General features: G+C 35.7%; 1 protein-coding gene across 9 annotated transcripts in view; it reads right to left on the bottom strand.

Moving 5' to 3' along the window:
- NLGN1 (neuroligin 1) overlaps window positions 1-19,958 on the bottom strand; it is a 416,929-nt gene that overhangs the window by 210,669 nt on the left and 186,302 nt on the right. For all 9 annotated transcript variants that reach the window (XR_007903582.1, XM_051781714.1, XM_051781713.1 and 6 more), the window contains one exon: window positions 18,879-19,031. Coding sequence is in view for 8 of the 9 variants with exons in the window: in XM_051781714.1 (XP_051637674.1) it covers window positions 18,879-19,031 (153 nt within the window). In the remaining variant the exon portion in view is untranslated. The remainder of the gene's footprint in view (window positions 1-18,878; window positions 19,032-19,958) is intronic.

Genomic DNA, 19,958 nt, shown 5'->3' with positions numbered 1-19,958 from the left:
CTCAGTACTTAGCTGACTGTATTTAGCATCAGGCCCCGGTGACACTGTTGTTTAGAAGATTATGACATTTGGGCTCGATTTTCTTGCTGATTAGTAAAGCAACATTTTTTTTATATTTCCCTATGTTTCCTTGTTGTTTGATAGATGTTGATACTCTCAGACTCTCAGGCCCTGATGTGGCAAACATATCCGCAAGACTGCAATTAACTGAGGTGAAACAAACTGGACCACTTACTGAGAAAAATATTCATGTACTTACAAACTTGATGAGTACTTCAGCTAAAGAAAATTGCATCAATTTTAGGCAAAAGTATTACTGCAGTAACATCTTCAATGCCCAAAATCTACTTGAGGACACACTTGGTAACTCATCTCATGGTTTCCTGCGGTTTCTCTGGCTGTTTATCATAGGACTGGAACCTGGGTGCTGCATTTTAGTTTCATAGGCTCATACATAAATTCTCACACATAAATGAAAGTTGCATAAAGCTGACCAGTTTGTGAACAGACATGAACAAGTATGTTTTTCACTTTGGAGACATTATTTTCCCATGTGACCTGGTTTCTCTGAAAATACCAACCAAAGAAAAAAAAAAGACAAAAAGAAAGATTAGATTAAAATGGAACAAAATATAGCTGATTTTTTTTAGAGGTTTAAAGATTATTTTATAAGAAAATAGTGCTATTGTTACTATTTCCTGCATAGAACATCAGCCAGTATCAAGGGAAATTATCAAGGGAATCATGATGATATCTGTAACAGTTTAATTTTTTAGGTAAGTGTAGAAGCTCTTTTACTGTGATGCATCAGTAAAATCAAGCAAAAAAAAATATAAAAAAAAAAAATTACAAAATGTCAGAATATTCCCAGAGGCCTGAAATATAAGAATTGCAAAATCAACAAACTTTTGTGTAAGATAAATCAAGTAAATTAATGTGGGACATCTGTAGCTGCAAACACTGTTTTGGGAATGGCATGAAGCCTATCTGACTGCAGCTACTCTCAAGACCTGCTTGTGCTGTAGACAGAGAGTAAATCAGTAATATATTGGGTCACATTTTAACTTAAATGCCCCAAATGTTCTCACAAAATTCGGTTCCACCTTTAGCAGAAGCCAAATCAGTTTGCTGCTCTGTGGCTAATGCTAGATTTGCATTTTGGTTTTGCCCTGATGAGAAGAACTTGCCCTTCAGGTTTGATTAGAAACTTAAACACCTGTTTTGTTTCAAAATCCTCTGTGAAATCTCACTTTATAATGAATATAATGTCAAAAAATGTCAACTATAAATGATTTTTTGGAACAAGCTGTGTTTGCACTGCAGTTCAGTAGTTCACAGCTATCTCCAATAGCACTTTGTAGCTCCACTTTGAGGAGGCTGGAGTCCCATAGGGAACCATTCTTTTTTCCAGTATATTTGACATGTTCTGCTGTTAGTGCTCATTACGGTCATTATGAGTTATTACTGCTCATTATGCTGTTAAGCAGATGACACCTAGATGTACTGAATTAATGGTAGTGGGGTGGAAAAACCTTTCTTAGATACATGAACGATCAAAAAGGAGAGCTAGAAATCTCTGAGATGAGAGGAAGAAAAAGAGCTACTGAAAGAAACACCACGCTTTCCAACCCAAAACAGTGACATCAAACCACGTATACGTGGGCCTGTTACATTCATCTCCCTCTGTTTGTCTCTCTACCAAGCTCCATATATCTCAACTGCCAGAAACAACAATGAATCTAAGCTAATTAGAAGAATAATTCCAATATTACTGTTCTATTTCCTCCGTTCCATCCCTCATTCAATGGCACATTTCACTTTGACTTTACTGATACAATTTCAGATAGCCTTATGCATTACAATTTAATTATTCTCTAAAACAAAAACAGATATATTGGCACAGGCCATTTCCAAAACTATTATCAAAACCTGTACAGGACTGTCTGGGAAAAAACTATTCAATTGCATATTTGCTTTTTCCATTATCCATTCTACAAATTTAGAGCCTGAAAAGAAATAGCAATCGAGGTTCATCTCATAAAAACTTACAACAAAGTGACCAATAGTTTAAATTGCTTCAATAAATTATCAACAGTCTTTTTTTTCCCACCATCATTATTTACTTTTTAAAGACTTTAATGACTTATTCAGGGAAGGTGAAATAGCTGTGATATTTGATTTATTTTCCCTGGAAATTAGGTTTTACTTCACTTGAAATTGGGCTTTTTCATGTGAAGAACAAGAGATTAAACATAGTTCCTGAAAAATAAATGTATTGCAATGTCAAATTGTAGTCTCTCTTCTATTACTACTCCAAATGTAAGGATACAGCATACTCTGGCTTTCAGACCAATACAGGTCCTTTATTAACTTCCCTGTGTGTCACACAATTCAACACAGCACTTGAGCTCCTTGACAAGAAACCCTGGAATAGAGTCTCTGAGGGTGTGCAGAACTGCAATAGCTTTAAGTATTATGCACTTGCTGGAGTAAAGTGCCTCGTATAAGCTGGAGGATCAAGGGAGAGGAAATGCCATCACTACCTGCTATTTGGTGTAGAACAGGAGAGAAGCAAGTAATAATCATTCCCCTCCTGGGTTCCACTGAGCTGTGCACAGCCAGGCAGCCAGGCCAATGTTCACTGGCTGAGAGACAAAACAAATGCTGTCAAGATGAAAGTGTGAAATGAGAGTTGTGTTATCTTAATCTCCCTGTTGCATCCCCAAAACCAAATATTTGGACTGTACATAGCAACAGTATTGAAAGTCTCAGTCATGAGCACCATCAATGTCTCTGTAGATGAATCAAAGAGAAAGTCATTAATGACTTAGTCAAGAATAATTAACAAACAGATAAATAACATGTATTGTGTAATCCAGGGTAGATTTAACAATCTGGGCACTTCCAGTATTCTACTCTGCTGAGACACAGTTGTGAAGGGCCCTAAAGATCTTTTTTCAGATAAATCAAGCCATGAAGGCATACCACAGCACTGTGATACAATGGGCCAGCTCACACTTATGGCATGTCAGTTCTCTCCTGCTTGTCAAATTTTCAGTGGTGGAAATCTCTGGACAAAAAAAAAAAAAATGGAATAAATAGGCATGTCCTTCAACCTCTAGCAGATTGAAATTGAGTTGTTCTGTCAGGAACAACAGCTTGTATCTACTTTAGGTTGACATCATTGTGACAGGAGCAATGTAACACTTAAATAAATATAAATAAATATATGTTCTGACTTATTTCCTAATCACTGATGAAGGAATTCTCTGAATAGCTTTTTGTTCATGACTAACACTGCCTGATGGCTAATCCTGCCCCAATAAAGTGTTCTCCTTATGATCAAGAATTATATTGCCAGATGTCATGAATGCAGTGGACAATTACATCCCATTATAAATACAGGGCTTGATCCAACACAATTAAAATTAATGAGTTTTTTATTGCCTGAGATTTGCTAGAATCAAGGATGTAATTAAAAGATATGGTCACACTTTTAAGCACAATCTATACATTTGTGAGACTCCTATTCATAGTAGGTGATAATCTTGTGACTACCTTGTACATAAAAAGGTCACTATGGGTGTGCTTTTTGTTGAAAAAAAAGTACTTTTCAATGGTTGGATTTTGCTTGTTTAAAAACAGCCAATTTTGTTATTGTCATCCAGTAAGATGCTACAAGGGCTTTATTAAGACAATCAAGAAAAGTATGTATCTTTAGAATTACTAATATTTATTTTACAATTGAAATGCAAAACAAATATGGTCAAGTGGAAATTACACTTTTTCCTCCACTGAAATTTCAAGCAGAAAAAAGTATTTATTTTTCCAGTTTTCCTAAGAGTAAACCTTCACAAATTTATTTACTATATTCTCCAAGATTCATATTCTATAAAAATCTATCATATGTTAATTTTATGTGAGCAATCTAACTGCAATCAGCAGAACTACTTATATTTATAGTTAATCAGGAACAACAGAAATCATGAGCAGTATAAAACCCCGAAAACTACTTTAGCAGCAAAGAACCAAGCATGCCAGAAGAAAGGAAATATCAAACTCATGGAGATTTTTAAGCATCTGGATTTTCTACTATATTCTTTTTGCTACCATGCTCCCGAGACAACCTTCCTTCTAACTCAGACTCTCAAACTGTCCTCTTCTTCAGACTGATGTGAAACTTCAGGGCAATGTGCAAATCACAGAATCATTAAGGTTGGAAAAAACCTCCCAGATCATCAGCATCCAACCATTCCCCCAGCACTGCCCTGTTCACCACTCAACCATATCCCCAAGTGACAAATCTAAAGGTCTTTTTGAACACTTCCAGGGACAGTGGTGGCACAGCTGCAGACCTGAGAGCACAGTTGACTGTGTTTGGAAAGCACAGGTGAAACCAAGAAGCTTAAAAAGAAGTAGACATCTCTCTGAAGAGATGAATAAGTAGGAGAAAATAGAAATTAGGATTGTTCTGTGCAGGGCTAGCAGTAGGATTTTGATGATCCTTTTAGGTCCCTTCCAACTCAAGATATTCTATGATTCTATGAAATCAGAATGCAGGAGAACAATTGGTTGTAGTATGAAATGTAATCTTGTCTAACTGAAATCAAAGCAACACTGATTTTTTTCTTTTTTAAGATACCACATAACCTACAATTTCATTTCTGGTTTTAAGTAATTCCATATATTATTAGTATTTTCAAGATCTTTAACATTGCTCAGTATTTCCTATAAATCCATTTCTATAGTGCTATAGAACTTCAAAGAGGAACTTTAATTAAAACATGTTTAATGCTACTTTAGTTGCTAAAACACCTTCATTCTCCCTTTTCTTCCTTTAGTGCCACAGAATGCTTGCTAGGGTGGCATAGAATAAGGAATTTTGAACTTTACAGTGCAGCGAACAAGTGATTGTTTGTCCTACTGAGTGTTAGTTCTGACCCAGGTAGCAGTGTTTTATAGTCTGAAGATCAAAGTGCAGCTTACCCATCAAAATCACATTCCAGCTTTGTTTATTACTCTCTTAACCTTTCATCTGTGCTTTGCACAGCACTGAAAAATACATATATAAAAAATGTTCAGAAAGCCCTATTTTGGTGAGTCATCTTTACTTCTTGACTTATCATAGTATAACAAGCTCTTGGCTTTTCTTCAAAATTCTTCCATCATTAAAACTACTATGATATTCCTTCTGAAAAATGAGTGCCTTAATATACAAAATACATTTTCAGCTTTCAGAAAAAAAGTACTTCAACTTGTTTGGTTTACCTTAGAGATACTGATATTAAAGAGTTGGTAATACTGAAAACGTTTAATAAAATAAGGTTTATTACTAGCATTGGGTTATCTTTTTTTGGCATTCTTTTAAAACACATTTTTTTAGGAGGTTTTTTTTATGGAGATGCAGTAAATAATATCAGATGTATGTAAACACTCTCAAGGGAAAACAAAACAAACACATTTATCAGTTGTATTCTTACAGAGAAATCCCCAAAGAGGTCTTTTAAACAGACTTCTATATTCTGCAAGTTGTTAAGCACAGGACATTTAACCTGCTTTTTGCAATTGCTTCATTCCAAAACATTTCACTACTTGGATTTACTGAGAAGCTGCTTTTAAAAGTACTTTCAATCTGCTATGTTCATGTCAAATGCAGAAAGCTATTAGCTGTAATTGGCAATTTATTTTTTTTTCCTTTTTGCTGCTTTTAGTATATGATCAGCTTTCAAAAAATAAGGTTTTAGAATTTCACTAATGTACCCTAAGTGATGTATTCACCTGTAGCATAGTCAGTTTTTAGTTAAGAAATTGGCCTTCATCAACATGTGATTTTTCAAATACGTGTCAAAAGATGTGAAAAAATGTGTGCTCAGGAATTGCCAAATTGTGTGGAAGAGGAACAGTGAGATGAGTGGTAGCACAGAGGAAATACCCTGGCATGACAAAAACAAAAAAAAAAAAGAAAAACAGGAGGATGCCATATAGCTCAGTGACTGGAGGTTGAACATAAATGATTGTCACCAAACTAAAACCAGCCAACATTTCATGGGTTTAGACCCAGTTTACACTGGACCATTTCCTAAGAGGAAAAACAGGCAAAGAAAGGAGAGATAATGTACTTTTCCATTCCTTATAACTCACAGGCAATCTTTAGGATTCCTTAAAATCAGGAGCTCCTTTCCTGAAAATCCAAATTCCAACTGAAAAAGCTACAGCATAAGATTTCACTTGATGCAACCTGTGACCACGTGATTCTCGCCCACCTCCACCCCTCATTTAATTTCTGTGTAATACTATGATAAGCGCAGGGTTTACCAAAAGACCTTGAAAGGCTTAGGTGTGAAAAAGGTTCTGCATCTCTACTCTGCACATAAGCCACCGTTAAGTTTTCAGGAGACAGATCATTATCTCTCACTGCCAGACTGTCAAAACAGAGCTGGTTTACTCCACTGGGATGGTACCATAAGTAATCCTCTCTGTGCCAGTGAGCCACAGTCTGAAACCACAGCACGTGCAAGTAGATGATATATCTACTCACGTCAAAAAAAAAAAAGGTAGTAGTGTGGTTATTGCTTTGCAGAAAAGCATATTTTTTGCCTAAGACAACTATAATGGTCTAATTCATTTTTATGAGAGCCCAGACTATGCAGAGACAAGGTTTACAATGATAATCAGGAGTTAAAAGATCAGGTACCTATCTAGAGAATAGTTCATCTGTCCTCTCATAGTTTTCCCACTACTCTGCCTTAAGATCACAGACTCACAACTTTGAGGCATCAGGGACCTCTGGAAACCTCTGGAAACCACCTCCCCTGCTAAGCCAGAGTTAACTACAACACATTACTCAGGTCTGTGTCCAGACAGGGTTTGAATATCTCCATGCACTGGAGGCTCCCCAGCCTCTCTGGGCAACCTGATCCAGCATCTGACCACCCTCAGAATAAACAAGATTTTTATTTCTGGAATTTCCTCTATTATTGGGCTATTATTGCCACTTGTCCTTTTGCTAGACACTACTAAGAAAGAGTCTGAGTTGTTTTTTTAAAATCTTCCTCATTCTATATAAACTCGAATTGAAACTAGTGAAAGCCAGACCCCTTCATATGCTTGTTTTACTTTTCTTTGACATTTTGCATATTGCTTGCTTGGCAGGGAGAAGTTAAGAACCACGTTCTGAATATGTTTCTACTGGGTTCTGCAACTTTGCAGGATGGTTTTAACAACAAGTAACTATAAGCACACATTGATCGTCACAAGTAATTTTGTTTCTTTCAGTGAGATTGATTATCTTTTCCTAAATCATGCAGGTCTCCCTGGAGGAAACTACAGCGAATGTGATAGAAAAAGCTTTTAAAGAACTCAAAAGTTTTAGCAGCAAAAGACTGACTAAGCACTTGTGTAAATGAAAAGCTCAGTCTCGTGACAAAAGCTGTCATCTGTACAGTCAGACAAAGGAACTTATCTATTTCCATCACCCCAATGTCAGCATTCAATCATTAATGGGAAATAAACCTACCTGGGCTCATTTTCCAATATTATTTTGTTGGAGTGTTGTAAGGGAATCATATAAAAGCAGTGCAGGACCCACATTCTATGAGTGCAATATCCAAAACTTATCCAGAGCCATTCTGGAACACTGTGAAGAGTGAGAATCCACAAAAGTGCTTGCAAGAGTGGGAATAAAAGAGAAAAATAAATACATAGACCCAGTTTTCTTTAGTGCTCTAGGCAGCAGAAACAGAACTTACACCTCTTTCAGGGATGCTGCATTAAGTGGTTCTTCTACAGATGCAAAATGCTGTTGCTGTTTCTTTGGCACAAAACACAGTATTTCCTATGTGTAGTTGGTCCTAGCAAAAATAGGTCAGGTTCTGTCAAAGGTGATGGTTCCTAGTGACAGCTACTTGCAACCATCTTGCAAGAGGACCTGCTCTGTGATAGCCTGGAAGTGGATGTGTTTGCAAGACAACATTGTCTGCAAGAGGAGTTTTTGAGATTACTCAGATTTCTTCTAACCCTCAGCTGAATCTTTGATGCACTATAGCCAAGCAATGCTATTTTTTTCATATTTTGTATGTCTCAAGAAAAAAAAAATGTTAAAACTGAACATTTATTCTTCATAATACTTTTTCAACATTATCAGTTCCACTACCCCTACTGAATATACTCCTGTTTGTAAATTTGTTTGTACGCAGTACTTTCAAAAGAAACTTTTCAACAAAAACCTCGGCTGCCAAGGCTGAATTTGAACCAGAGATCAAAACACTACCTATGAAATATTTATAAAAAGAAAACAGCCAAAAAGTATATAGAACTTTCAAACGATGGAAAAGTAACATTATGTGCTTATGAAGGGGAAAGAAAAGGACACGTGTGCATAGTTTTAAAGTCATTTAAGAATGGAACCTTAAATTTCAAACTGTGATCTTTACTTCTATAACTTTTAGCTTAGAAACAACTGCAAAGATGAAATTCAGGTACTACCACAGATGCTGAATTTTGTGGTTGCTGGAAAATACAGGTGCTATCTCGTAATATCAATAACATTTTGAATACACATCTTCAGCTGGAGGGAACACACATTATAAAAGTTCATTATTAAAGTTATCTCTAATAAAAATTCAAGAACCTAATGAGAATCAAAATCCAAACAATGTGCATCCAAACAGCTATCAATTACAGCAGGAAGAGCAACTCAGCAATGAAATGGTTTTTAAGCTTTGAACACACAGGATGTGCAAACCCATGAAGTGTTAGAAGAGAAAATTTTGAATCATAGAATCATAGAATGGTTTAGACTGGAAGGGACCTTAAAGATCATTTAGTTCTATCACCCACCATGTGCAGGGACACCTTCCTCTACACCAGGTTGCTCCAAGCCCTGTCCAGCCTGGCCTTGAGCAATTCCAGGGATGGAGCATCCACAAATGCTCTGGGCAACCTGTTCCGGTGCCTCACCAACCTCAGAGTAAAGAATTTTTTCCTAATATCCAATCTAAAACTACTGTTTTTTCAGTTTAAAGCCATTCTCTCTCGTCCTGTCACTCCAGGCTCTTGTAAAAGTCCCTCTCCATAGTTCTTGTTGTCTCCCTTCAGATACTGGAAGATCACAGTCAGGTCATTCCAAAGCCTTGTCTTTTCCAAGCTGGACAAACCCAGTTCCATCAGCCTTTTCTTGTAAGAGAGGTAAATGATCAGAAAAAAATTGGTAAAAAGAAAGTTAATACTCCTTTTAATGTGAACATTTTCCTTGCCATCCTTTAGCCTTCTTAGTTAAGGACTATATAAAAGAGAAAAGAAAATATTTAGAGATTTTTTTTTTTCCAGAGGCATGTAATAATAAAGTGAATAATTATAGCAGCATTAGGATGCTCCGGGTGTATTTTACAGGGTCATTAATATGTTTCATGTGGAGCTGAAAGCACATGGCCTTTGGCCTCGTGCCTCACAGGCACAGGGGATGTGCATTAAGGGTTCTGTAAAACACACCCTGTTGTGTCTCCCTGCTTCAGCAAAGCCTCACAGATGAAATGCAAACCCATCTCCAGTGGAGATGGGGTCTACCTGGAGTTGAAAGGAAAATTTTATCATAGAAGCAAATCAACTAATGTGCAATTATACCAACAAGTAAAGATGGAAATGAACTTTTTTTTGGAAGAAATTAATTTATCTGTGTGTTTCCTGTCGAAATTAGTGAGATCATACAAATAAGTGCTTGCCAAACTCATGGGACATGAGTTAGAACTGAAGTAAGAACTGAAGTAGAACATTAGAACTGAAGTAAGGAAAACAGGTTAGGGATATGTTTCTCTTATTTTCTGAAATTATTTGAAATTACATGGTGTTATGCCTCTTCTCTCTTTATATTTTGTACTTCTGTACTGAACACTTCATTCTCCATAAATAAAAAGCAAAGAATTTTTTCAGCATACTATGGCAATTTAAGATACCTCAACTAAAACCCTGGTGAAAGGTGTTGAGAAAATAAACAAATAATAATGAGTATTGGAGATTTCATAAAAACAAACATTCAAGACCTGACCAAAAAAATACAGAAAAATAATCTTTAAACCCAGTAGAATTCTTGAATGGGCAATGAGTCTCTCAGAGAAAGATTGCTCACCTCATTTTCATTCTATTTCATTAGAATCTTGAAAAAAAAATAGTGAAAAATTACTGCAGAATAATGAAAAACACCAGTAAGATTTATTTGTGTCTTGCTTCTCAAGCAATAAAATCCCTGAAACATGGAGGACATATTTCAAATACTTAATTAAGATATATAAGTATTCTTTCTTTTCTCAAAAATATTTTTAGCTCACAACACATACAAGACAAGATATATTCAAAATAATTTTACAAATACATTGGTATCTATTATTTATGTTTGCTGGAAGGCAATTTTCATATTTTGCTTAACAAGGGATGTTAACCAATATACATCATTTCCTCTGGCCTTTCATAGGCCTTCATGTAGCACTTTTTCATGTAATAATATATTCAAATGCAGTCTTTGCCAAAACTATATTTATTTGCCAGTACATTGTGGGATGTAAGAACTCAGTATATCAAACAATCTATATATTCTCCGTTGGAAGGTAATGTAAATTGCTACATTTTTACTGTAGTATTTTCTATGTTGGCTAAGGCAGGCATTTACACATGGATCACACATTAAACAGAAAAAGAATTTAGGACCCTCTCTTGCCAGTACTGCTGCCAAGAGAGTTTTGTTCCTCTAGATCTATTGTTCACATTACTCTTCTGAACCATTAAAAAGTGCTGTTACAACCTTAAAATACAGATCTTGTTCAGCTGACTCAAAAATATCATGAGGTACTACATCAAGGAAGTATCAGAACAGTATTTGAGCTAGTACCTATAAATGTAAACTAATTTGCACACCAAAAATCCCATAAAACGAGCAATTTTATGCATTTGAAATGTGTGAAAAATGAGATCAACATTTGCAATGGAAATCCCTGTCAAGTTATCTGTTGCTTCCAAAGCCCCACCGTATACAGAAGTGCTTAATTTAAGCTTCACAGAACTATTTTAATATATGTAATTAAATGCAGTGAATTGGGAATTTAGAAGTATTCTATCCACTTGTCCTGCCAGTTCTGTCATAAATGTTAAAAGAATCTTCATTCACTTCTTTTTCTGGACACGAATTACAGCAGCACAAAACTGAGGAGCGCAGAGTGCCCGACCCACCCAGACTGGGCACAGACCTCCCCAAGATGCTGAGCTGTAGAGTATTTTTCTTAATGTCTCCCTGCTTTGGTTGCAAAACACAATATTAGAAACTCAGAGGATTCTTTCTGTGTTGGCATGGTCTGCAGTGAGATACAGATTGCATAAAAATCCTAATTTATCCCCATGTCTTGGTTTATAGTCAGACAGATCCTTTCCTGGGAAGTTTGGCTTTCGGGTGAAGGCAGAGGAGCCTAAATTCTGTTTGTTTCTAAGGATAGGGCCAAATCTGGCTTCCTGACAAATCTCCCATCGTAAGACAGCCAAAGGCTTAGGATAGTGTATAGTGCAGAATACAGGTTATTATTGTACAGCTGAAACATCAGTAATACTGCAGATTAAAGGGTTTGCATGGGGATCGGTGATGTTGTAAAAGTAATTTGGTGAGATACTACTTAGAGGAAAGTACACAGAGCTAGGTGATAAAAATTACAAATAACTTCATGTCGGATAATAGGGTCAAAGATTTTGATGTTGTTTTTTTTTCTGAGGCAGTAAGGTATATATTACTTGTCTTCAGTAAACGCTTTTTCTTTCCTATTTTGCAAATATTATCATGCTGAAGTTTATTATGCTGTCGAAGATAAATCTGCTATTTAGAAAAACTGGAATACTTTTATTATATGATTAAATATTGATGAAGGAAATTTGTCTTTGAAAAAAGTAATTTTTCTTGGCAGAAAAGACACAAACTGCTCTCATGCCAAAATTATTAGTTTTAAAGTTTGTTGTTTGTTATTTTTCTGTTTACTAAAAAAGAAGTCTAGTGACAAATGTTAAAATCAACCTGTTATTTAAAATGTGCCTGTACCAAGATAGAAACCTATTCAATGGCAAATAAGATGATGTCTTTGTGCCCTAAAAAATAGAGAAGCTGGTGTGTGTATGCATCTATCCAAGCAGGTGGATAATGTCAATTTGCTGTGCTACAAAAAGCTCAAATAGAAAAGAAATGGTTCATTTTAAAAGTGCACTATATATTCAGAGTTCTCATTTCATAAATATCTTGCCTGCTGTGCACTGCAGTTGACCCTTTAAACATCTCCAGTCAATAACCTATTGTTTACCGCCAGTCCATTTTGTCATTTTGATGGTACAGATTCAAGTGTGGTAATCTTCCTTTCTCTGCTTCACTGCATACCCCACTCCCTTTGGCTGGTACAAGCTCACAAAAAAAAAAAACAACCTCTAAAATGTCATTAATTACAGCAGGTTTGAGATTTGAATGCTAATTCTAGTAATGGACCTAAGAAATTAGGACACTGCAAATCTAGATGAGCTGTGCTTGGGCCTCCTGCAAACTGGGCTGCCCTGAGGTTACCTGCTATATTAAATAAGAATTGTCTAATACATTTTTAGAATTCTAAGTGTGCGTAAATCAGACCTTGTGAAGTACAGCACCAGGGGGAATAGATAACTGCAGTGCTCTATCTTAACTTCTTCCATTTATCTAGAATCAAATTCGTTTGGAGGGTTTTATACCATGAAACACTGATGCCCAAGGCTGAGGTGGGATCAGATCAGGCCTTGTGGACATGTTCCCTACTGCACAATCCCAAAATATTAAAATTTCATTTATAAGCAACTTCATATTCATATGTGTAAAGGAGAACTGTTATGAAGCTGCCAGGGGTCCCTGAAAGTATTTATAGATTAACATTCGCTGCATGTTCTTCCAATTCAGAAAACTTCAATGATTTTTGACTGCACATTTTGATGTGTTTTGCTATTAATTTCCCATCTTCACTTTCAATGTAATGTACTTTTAATTAGGCAATAATATATAATCTTCTGCTCATCTATCATTTTTACTCAAACATGTTAGGAAATGGATAATAGAAAAAAGGCTCATCAGAGACCCTTTGGAGGTGCAGCAAAGCTGGAATAAAATGCCATCTCCTGACAGTACCTTTAAGGTTTCATAAAAAGATAATGGATGTGCTTGTCACCAAAGCTAATGATCAAACATTTTCCCAGTTTTACTGGATATTAAATTTTGAACTATAAAAGAAAACTCCATAGTCTAACTAACGTAGGAAAAAGAATCTTTGTACATTTTTTATCTCCTTTGATATCTAACTAACATAAACCTTCTTATTGCACTGTTACTTTCACTGAATAGTCACTATGCCATGAGATGCTTACTTTTACTGAAGTAAAAAGGCTCATTTTCAGAAGGAAAGACAATCTCCAGATTGCAGAATAAGAATATGACAGGTTATATACGCAAAAATACTTAAGTAATATTAAGGACACTAATTCATCACAGTATCTTTATGAAGTTGACCAAAGCTTTAAATCTGAGATGAAGCAATTTTTAAAAGGGTTATATCTAAATTTTATGTATTATTTTGGACCATATTTTAAAGATATCCTCTGTTTAATACTGTCAGCAGTACTACCCTGTTGTCAAAATAAGGAGAGCAAGGCAGAAAATACTCCATCCAAACCATGTGATGGAAAAAATACAAAGTAAATAATTACCAAAACTAAGATCAATCAGTTTCATAAATTAGATTAACAGTGAAACAAACAGATCTAATTTGAAAGCAATAGGAAAAATTATGGTATTTTATTCCATTTAAAAAGAGGAAAGTATCAAAACCAAACAAGACACTACCTTCCAGTCAATCCCAATGGAATTAGACTCCTGAAACAGGCAGGTACTTCCAAGTTGTTCTGAAGTAGTTTTCATTATAGTACATTCTCATCTCTGTGAACTGCAAATGGTCAACTGATAATTCTTCATCCCATGAAAAGGTTCACCAGGCTACATTCTAGAATTACTATAGTAAGAGAAACAAACCCATGTGCAAGAACTTACTCATAAAGGAAAGGTTGTGCTTTAATCTTTTTTTTGCCTGTTGGGAATGTGCAACGTCTTGCTGAGAGCAAGATGGATAATGGCAGAAATGCTGGGCTTGGCACAGACTGCCCAACACTTACTGCAGGGCTGTATCCTTGCATTTCAACACCTCTTTAGCCTATAAGAAATTGCTGGTTGGCATGAGCCTGCATAGCAGCAATATGTACTTTGAAACCTAATGCATTTTCCTAATAACTTCAGACACACAGCAACAAAACATTTTAAGGCATAATAAGACTCGTCTTCTGTTACTACGTTATCCAGAAAGCTCTAAGGTAGGAAAGAACTTTTGTGATAGTATTTTTGCTTTGTTCTGTTTTCTTTCACTATTCTGTATTTTATTTGACATGAATGTTGCAGCCCAGCACAGTCAAGTCACACAACACACTACTGAAAAATTGAGTTTTGAGCTTTAAAACACAGCAGATTTCTTCAAAGAACAGCCCTGTGAATGAGTAGCAAGTACCTTTCCAGTACCTTTGTTCCTTATTGCATCACTTGAAATTATGGCCAACTAGGCTCTGTCACAGGGGGATGCACTGCACTGAAGAGCCCCAGTGATTTCAGTGCAGTTTTTTGGGAAATAATGTCCTAAATAAAGACATCCAACCTTTCAAGTAGTCTGCTACAGTGACTTTGCTTTCAGCATTGAAAGTTCTAACTGGCAAAAAAAAAAAAAGGTCAAAGTGCTGGAATACCTGGATAGGTGTCTTCTATTCAGTAGTCCCAGTCAATATTCTCCAGGGTGACAATACAAATGCAAGGCTAAGTGACAGAATGGTTCTTATACCCTCCTCAAAAGGGAAAATTGCTTATAATTTAAGAAGACATAACCAAGACAATCTCACTTATGGGTGTGCTTCCATTTTGACATGAATTTTGGTCTAAAAGTTTAGAACGTTTGCCTTCACAATGCCAAATAGAATGTACAAAATACAGACAATTTTTCCTTTTTATTTGTTACCACTTTTTAACACTGACCCTTGGAATGACAATTTACTGTTTCTGTAGGGACAACCACTGCCTTTTAAAGAGGAAAAAATGGGAAATATAAACCAATACTCAACCTGGAAATTCCTGTGAGTCACTAATCTATCCCCCAGTTCACTCTGTGAGCTGCAATAAAATTTCTTTTTCAGTTCTATTGAAGTCCTGTGGTTTAAAGATAATCAAGAGCAAAGAGTATAAATTAATAAAATGAAGAAACAAGTTCCCAGTTTGCATAAACCACCTCTCTCCTTTATCTCCCCTCTTGAAATTAAAAGGGGTAGCAGCCAATGATGACCCAAAGCATTCTCCTTGTCTAAATAAAGTTTTCATAAGAAAGAACACAGAAAACAGCACTGGTAGTATTAAATCTGTCTATCATTGTCTTTTCTGGATGCTGAAGAGACTTCTTTTATAATCCTTTTACATTTTTAAATGAAATTTAAATAAAATGTGCCTGTTTTTTACCAGATGGATATATATTGAGTAAGCATTTGAAGTCTCAGATTAGTTGAATTTAAAGTCCGAACTTGTTTTCATATCTGCCCTTTCCTAAAAAGAAGCCATAAGAATATATCTGCACTTATTCCTCTGCTGTCCTTCAAGGCTATTAGACTGCTAGTGCAATATTCCTTGCTAGAGGAGATTGCTTGCACAGGACTTGCATTCAAAGAGAATCTAAAGAAGATATAAATAGTCTGTTTCCAATGGCTTCTTACTCAGTAGCCCCCAATTTTCCAGGACAGAGAGTTCGGTTTTTCATCATCTTTATTTAAGGACAGTTTCTAACAGACTTGCATTCTCAGATTTGTTTCAAAGATAAAATTGGGCCAGGGAGCTCACAAGGGCTTTGTATGGTTTTTGGTTTTGTTTTTAAAATGCACTTGCTCCATCCTTCTTTAATTTTTATTATTATTTTCTCTTTACCAAATAGATTTCACTTTTAAATGTTTTCTAAAATTTTATTTATAAGCAAATCTTACATCTTCATAAAAAGCAGCCCCTTGAGCAGACTAGTCCATAAGAAAAAAAAAAGGATCTTTCAACTCAGAATAAAGAGAAAAATAATCTGAGTTGCATCAAAAGTCTGCTGAGGATTTAATAGCAGTACTGTGAGGAACCTAATATCACAGGACATCCTTGCTCCCATCACTACTGGTCTGGAAGAAAATGTTGCTATTGCAGCTCTAAACATTTATTGAATGATAATGAATTATTATTTTATTTATTTAAGAAAAGTCACAGTGTGAATCTTGGTGAAACAATGGCAGAACTCTGAGGACTCATAGAGATCATCTGTATAAAGACATATATCCACAAAAGACTGATGTAAGAAAGCCAGATCAATAAGGGTCACATGAAAGTGAGAAGACAGATCTTATTTTTCCCTACATCTTCTCATGTGAAAAATAATTTCTATATTTCTTCTGCCTGTACAACCAGGCATTTTACAGGGTGGTGAAGTGAAATCTAAGTGTCCCACAGGCAACAGTCAGTGGAGCTGGACTTCTCACCTTGTGGGATATGATCAGATAAGGGAAGCTGAGAATTTGTCAGCTACGTTTTTATAAAACCATATCTTATTTCATGTGACCACAAAGGGTCACAGCAACATTCTGCTGCAACGGCAAGGAACAAGAGTTTCAAAACCTCACAGGTAAAAGCTGATATCTACTGTGATTATGGAAAGCCCTACTCTGAGGCTACCTGTGGATTAGAAAATAAGAAGAGGAAGGAAAAATGTAAACTGCTCAATTTTTTTTTTCTCATTGCTGCTGTGTTTCTACACTACCTATTTAATGATATGTCACCGATATTTATTTCATACATGACAGACGGGCATTGTACCACATACAATATATATGGACAACTTCTACACAGAGTTAACAGGTGCATTTCTTCTACTAAGAAACCTCTGCAAACATGATACAGGGTTATTTTAGTTAGTTTGAAAGTAATTTCAAGTATTCATACCAATCATTGGATTCTGCTGTGAATTTTAGAGGTTTTACTGTAATAGGTCCCACTTAAAATAAAATTAGCTCTCTGCCTCTTGAGGCTCAGTAAAGACCACAAAGTCCAAAGAATCACAAAAGCATGAACACAAATGAAATCCTCCTAAGCTCAGTGAGATGTTAGCTATGGGTTACCTCAGGGATCAGTGCTAATTTGCAAGTGGAAAAACCATTATCATCAACAGAGGTGTATTAATTTTCATCTTTCAAGCAAGTAGCCCTCCTAAACACTTCAATTACTAATGACTTAGAAAGCAGACTAAATTATATACAAAAACAAACAGCATTTTCTGATAATAGATGTTTTCTTTTATGCTGGCATATATTATGGATAAATGTTGTTTGAGACATCAAAGACAAGCACTGGTGTCAAACTGAAATGTTGATTAGAGGCACAGATTACAAATTATTAACTGCTGCACTAATATGTGTCCAGGACTTGAAGTCACCATAGAAATTGAAAAACAGAAGGAGGAAGAAAAACACAAAAAATACCAGAATTTCCTTGCTTGAAGTGGTATATCACAAATGAAACCTTCAATACTAGGGAGATAAATCCAGCAAAAAATAGTTAAGATCTTTCAGGAAATTATTCAGTCCCCTGTATAACACAATAGTAGTAGACCCTTTCAAAATCTAAAGTCAAAATCCACTCCCTCCTTATGAAATTAGGAAGTCAAATTTTTAACAAAAATGAAACCGTTGGAAGAAAATTACCCAGATGAGCAAACCAAGACCGATACATTTGGGGACTGTGCTAATTGAATTCAAAACACCAAGAAACAGAACAACAATGGACTACAAGGACAAAAGGAAACCAGAGCAGCAGACACTGCTAATGCCTCTGATTTGAATATAAAGTTGACTGGTCTTCAGAACCAACTCTGCTATGAACAACACTTGGCTTGTCACACCCATTCAGATGTTACAGGGAACACTTTTATGCCTATATAAGTATTCTGAAGTTACTGTACTGATCTCCATGGTATCCCAGAATCCAAGTCCTGCTTCAGGAGTCCTAGCATGCAACATTTTGGTAGAAGAAAAAAACAACAATTGTATTTTCTCAAGTTTATCATGGTGAAGTTTATCATGAATGTGACTATGCTGAGCAAATAGCAAAGCAATTTTTTTCAGAAATACAAACCAGAGGGATACCACACACATCTACCAACAGCATGAGCATAGTCTATTGAGTGTATTAGAAACAATCAAAGATAACTCTTTCATTCTCTGACTCATTCTCTAATTTGGTCTGGAAAAGAAATACCGGAGATATTTGAATGACACCCATAACATTTCTCAAAATCAGAATGAAGATCCAAACAATCAGGTAAAAAGTTGTTTTCATAAAATCACTCAGTTTTTCAAAGTCTCAAAACTTAGTTTCTTTCATTCCAATAGAAAATCTTATTGTCTATGACTTAATAGTTGGGGTTTTTTTAAATAATTTGCCTGTCTATGAAGGAAAGCATCACTGTTATTCAAAATAAAAAAAAAAAAAAAAAAAGAGAACTCTTCTGTCTGGACAGCTCAGCAATGGGAATACCTGTTTCATACCACTGCATGACAGCAGGTTCACTTGCAATGTCTTCATATCTCACCCACAGAACACAAACCTTTTGTATGACAAATAATATTTTAAAATAGTTGTTGTTGTTCTTTTGCCTTTTTTTTTTCCAAATATGTTCTCTTGTATAATATGAATTGCATTGCAGACAGCAGGGATTAATGGAAAGCTGAAAGCTTCTTACCAAGTACCCCAAGGCGATAGTTGACTGTGATGACTATCACATTCCCATAACTTGCTAGAACACTGCCATCATATAAATTTCCAGTGCCTTCCATGTAGGACCCTCCATGAATATACACCATCACAGGCTTAGGTCCCCCACTGTCCCGAATGTCTGGAAAAAATATTAAGACATGTTTTATCTCAAGAAAGTACCAAAGAAGATACATGCAATATTTTAATTTTTTTTTAGTGAGGTTATTTTTCTTGAAGTGTTTCTCAAGCAACATCTTTTACATTAAGGAAGTAGCCAGGTGGGCATAAGTATTTCTTTGTGGCCTGTTCGTAACTAAAATTCCTATTTTGGAAACACTCTGGCTCAGCAAGGCAGAAGGGCATTGAAAATGGTAATACATTTACTTAAGTGCAGTGGGACAGTGGTCTGAGTCTGTTCCTGCTGAATTGGATGTAAAATGTCTGCTAACATAAGTGTGAGCTCATTTCAGCTGAACACTTCTGAAAGCTCCCTCTTTCTGTCCCCTTAGCTAAGGGAAATTCAACACATTAAGATAAACAAGATTTCTGCTCATACATAATTGTTGATTGCTTCTAGCCCAGTAAGATCAGTAATTTGTAAAAGAGGTGTATAAGTAGCTGTCTTTGGATGGGTCTGAAGTCTGAGTTCGTAAAAAGTACTTTAAAGGTGTTTAACACTCAGACCTCTAATGAATATTATTTGTAATGTGGGTAGCCTGAAGGTTAAGGTTCATAGATGGTTTTTAATTTTCTAAAGCATGAAAACTACTGTATACTTGAAAAAATAGCTGCCTGGAACAGTGCTAATAACTCTGTGGTCAAAATAATTGTAATGTTCTCAAAGGTGACATCAAATGCAGGGAATAATTTTAAATCTTAGAAGCTCTGCCATTCTCTCCGACAACAAAATTAGATATTGTCATACTGTTTTGAGTTTAAATTTAGATATCCCTTCAGCCCCAAACAGTCCTATTTGCAAATTGATGCATCTACTCAGAATAAAATTTTGAATATATGAACACTACTGCTGCTCATGAGGAAAAGTTGTTCCTGAGTACCAATTCAA

Source organism: Manacus candei, unplaced genomic scaffold (genome assembly GCF_025592945.1).
Source record: "Manacus candei isolate 608988 ecotype Guabito, Panama unplaced genomic scaffold, ASM2559294v1 h1tg000015l, whole genome shotgun sequence".
In the NCBI taxonomy this organism is placed as follows: Eukaryota; Metazoa; Chordata; class Aves; order Passeriformes; family Pipridae; genus Manacus; species Manacus candei.
This window is presented reverse-complemented; position numbering and strand designations above follow the sequence as displayed.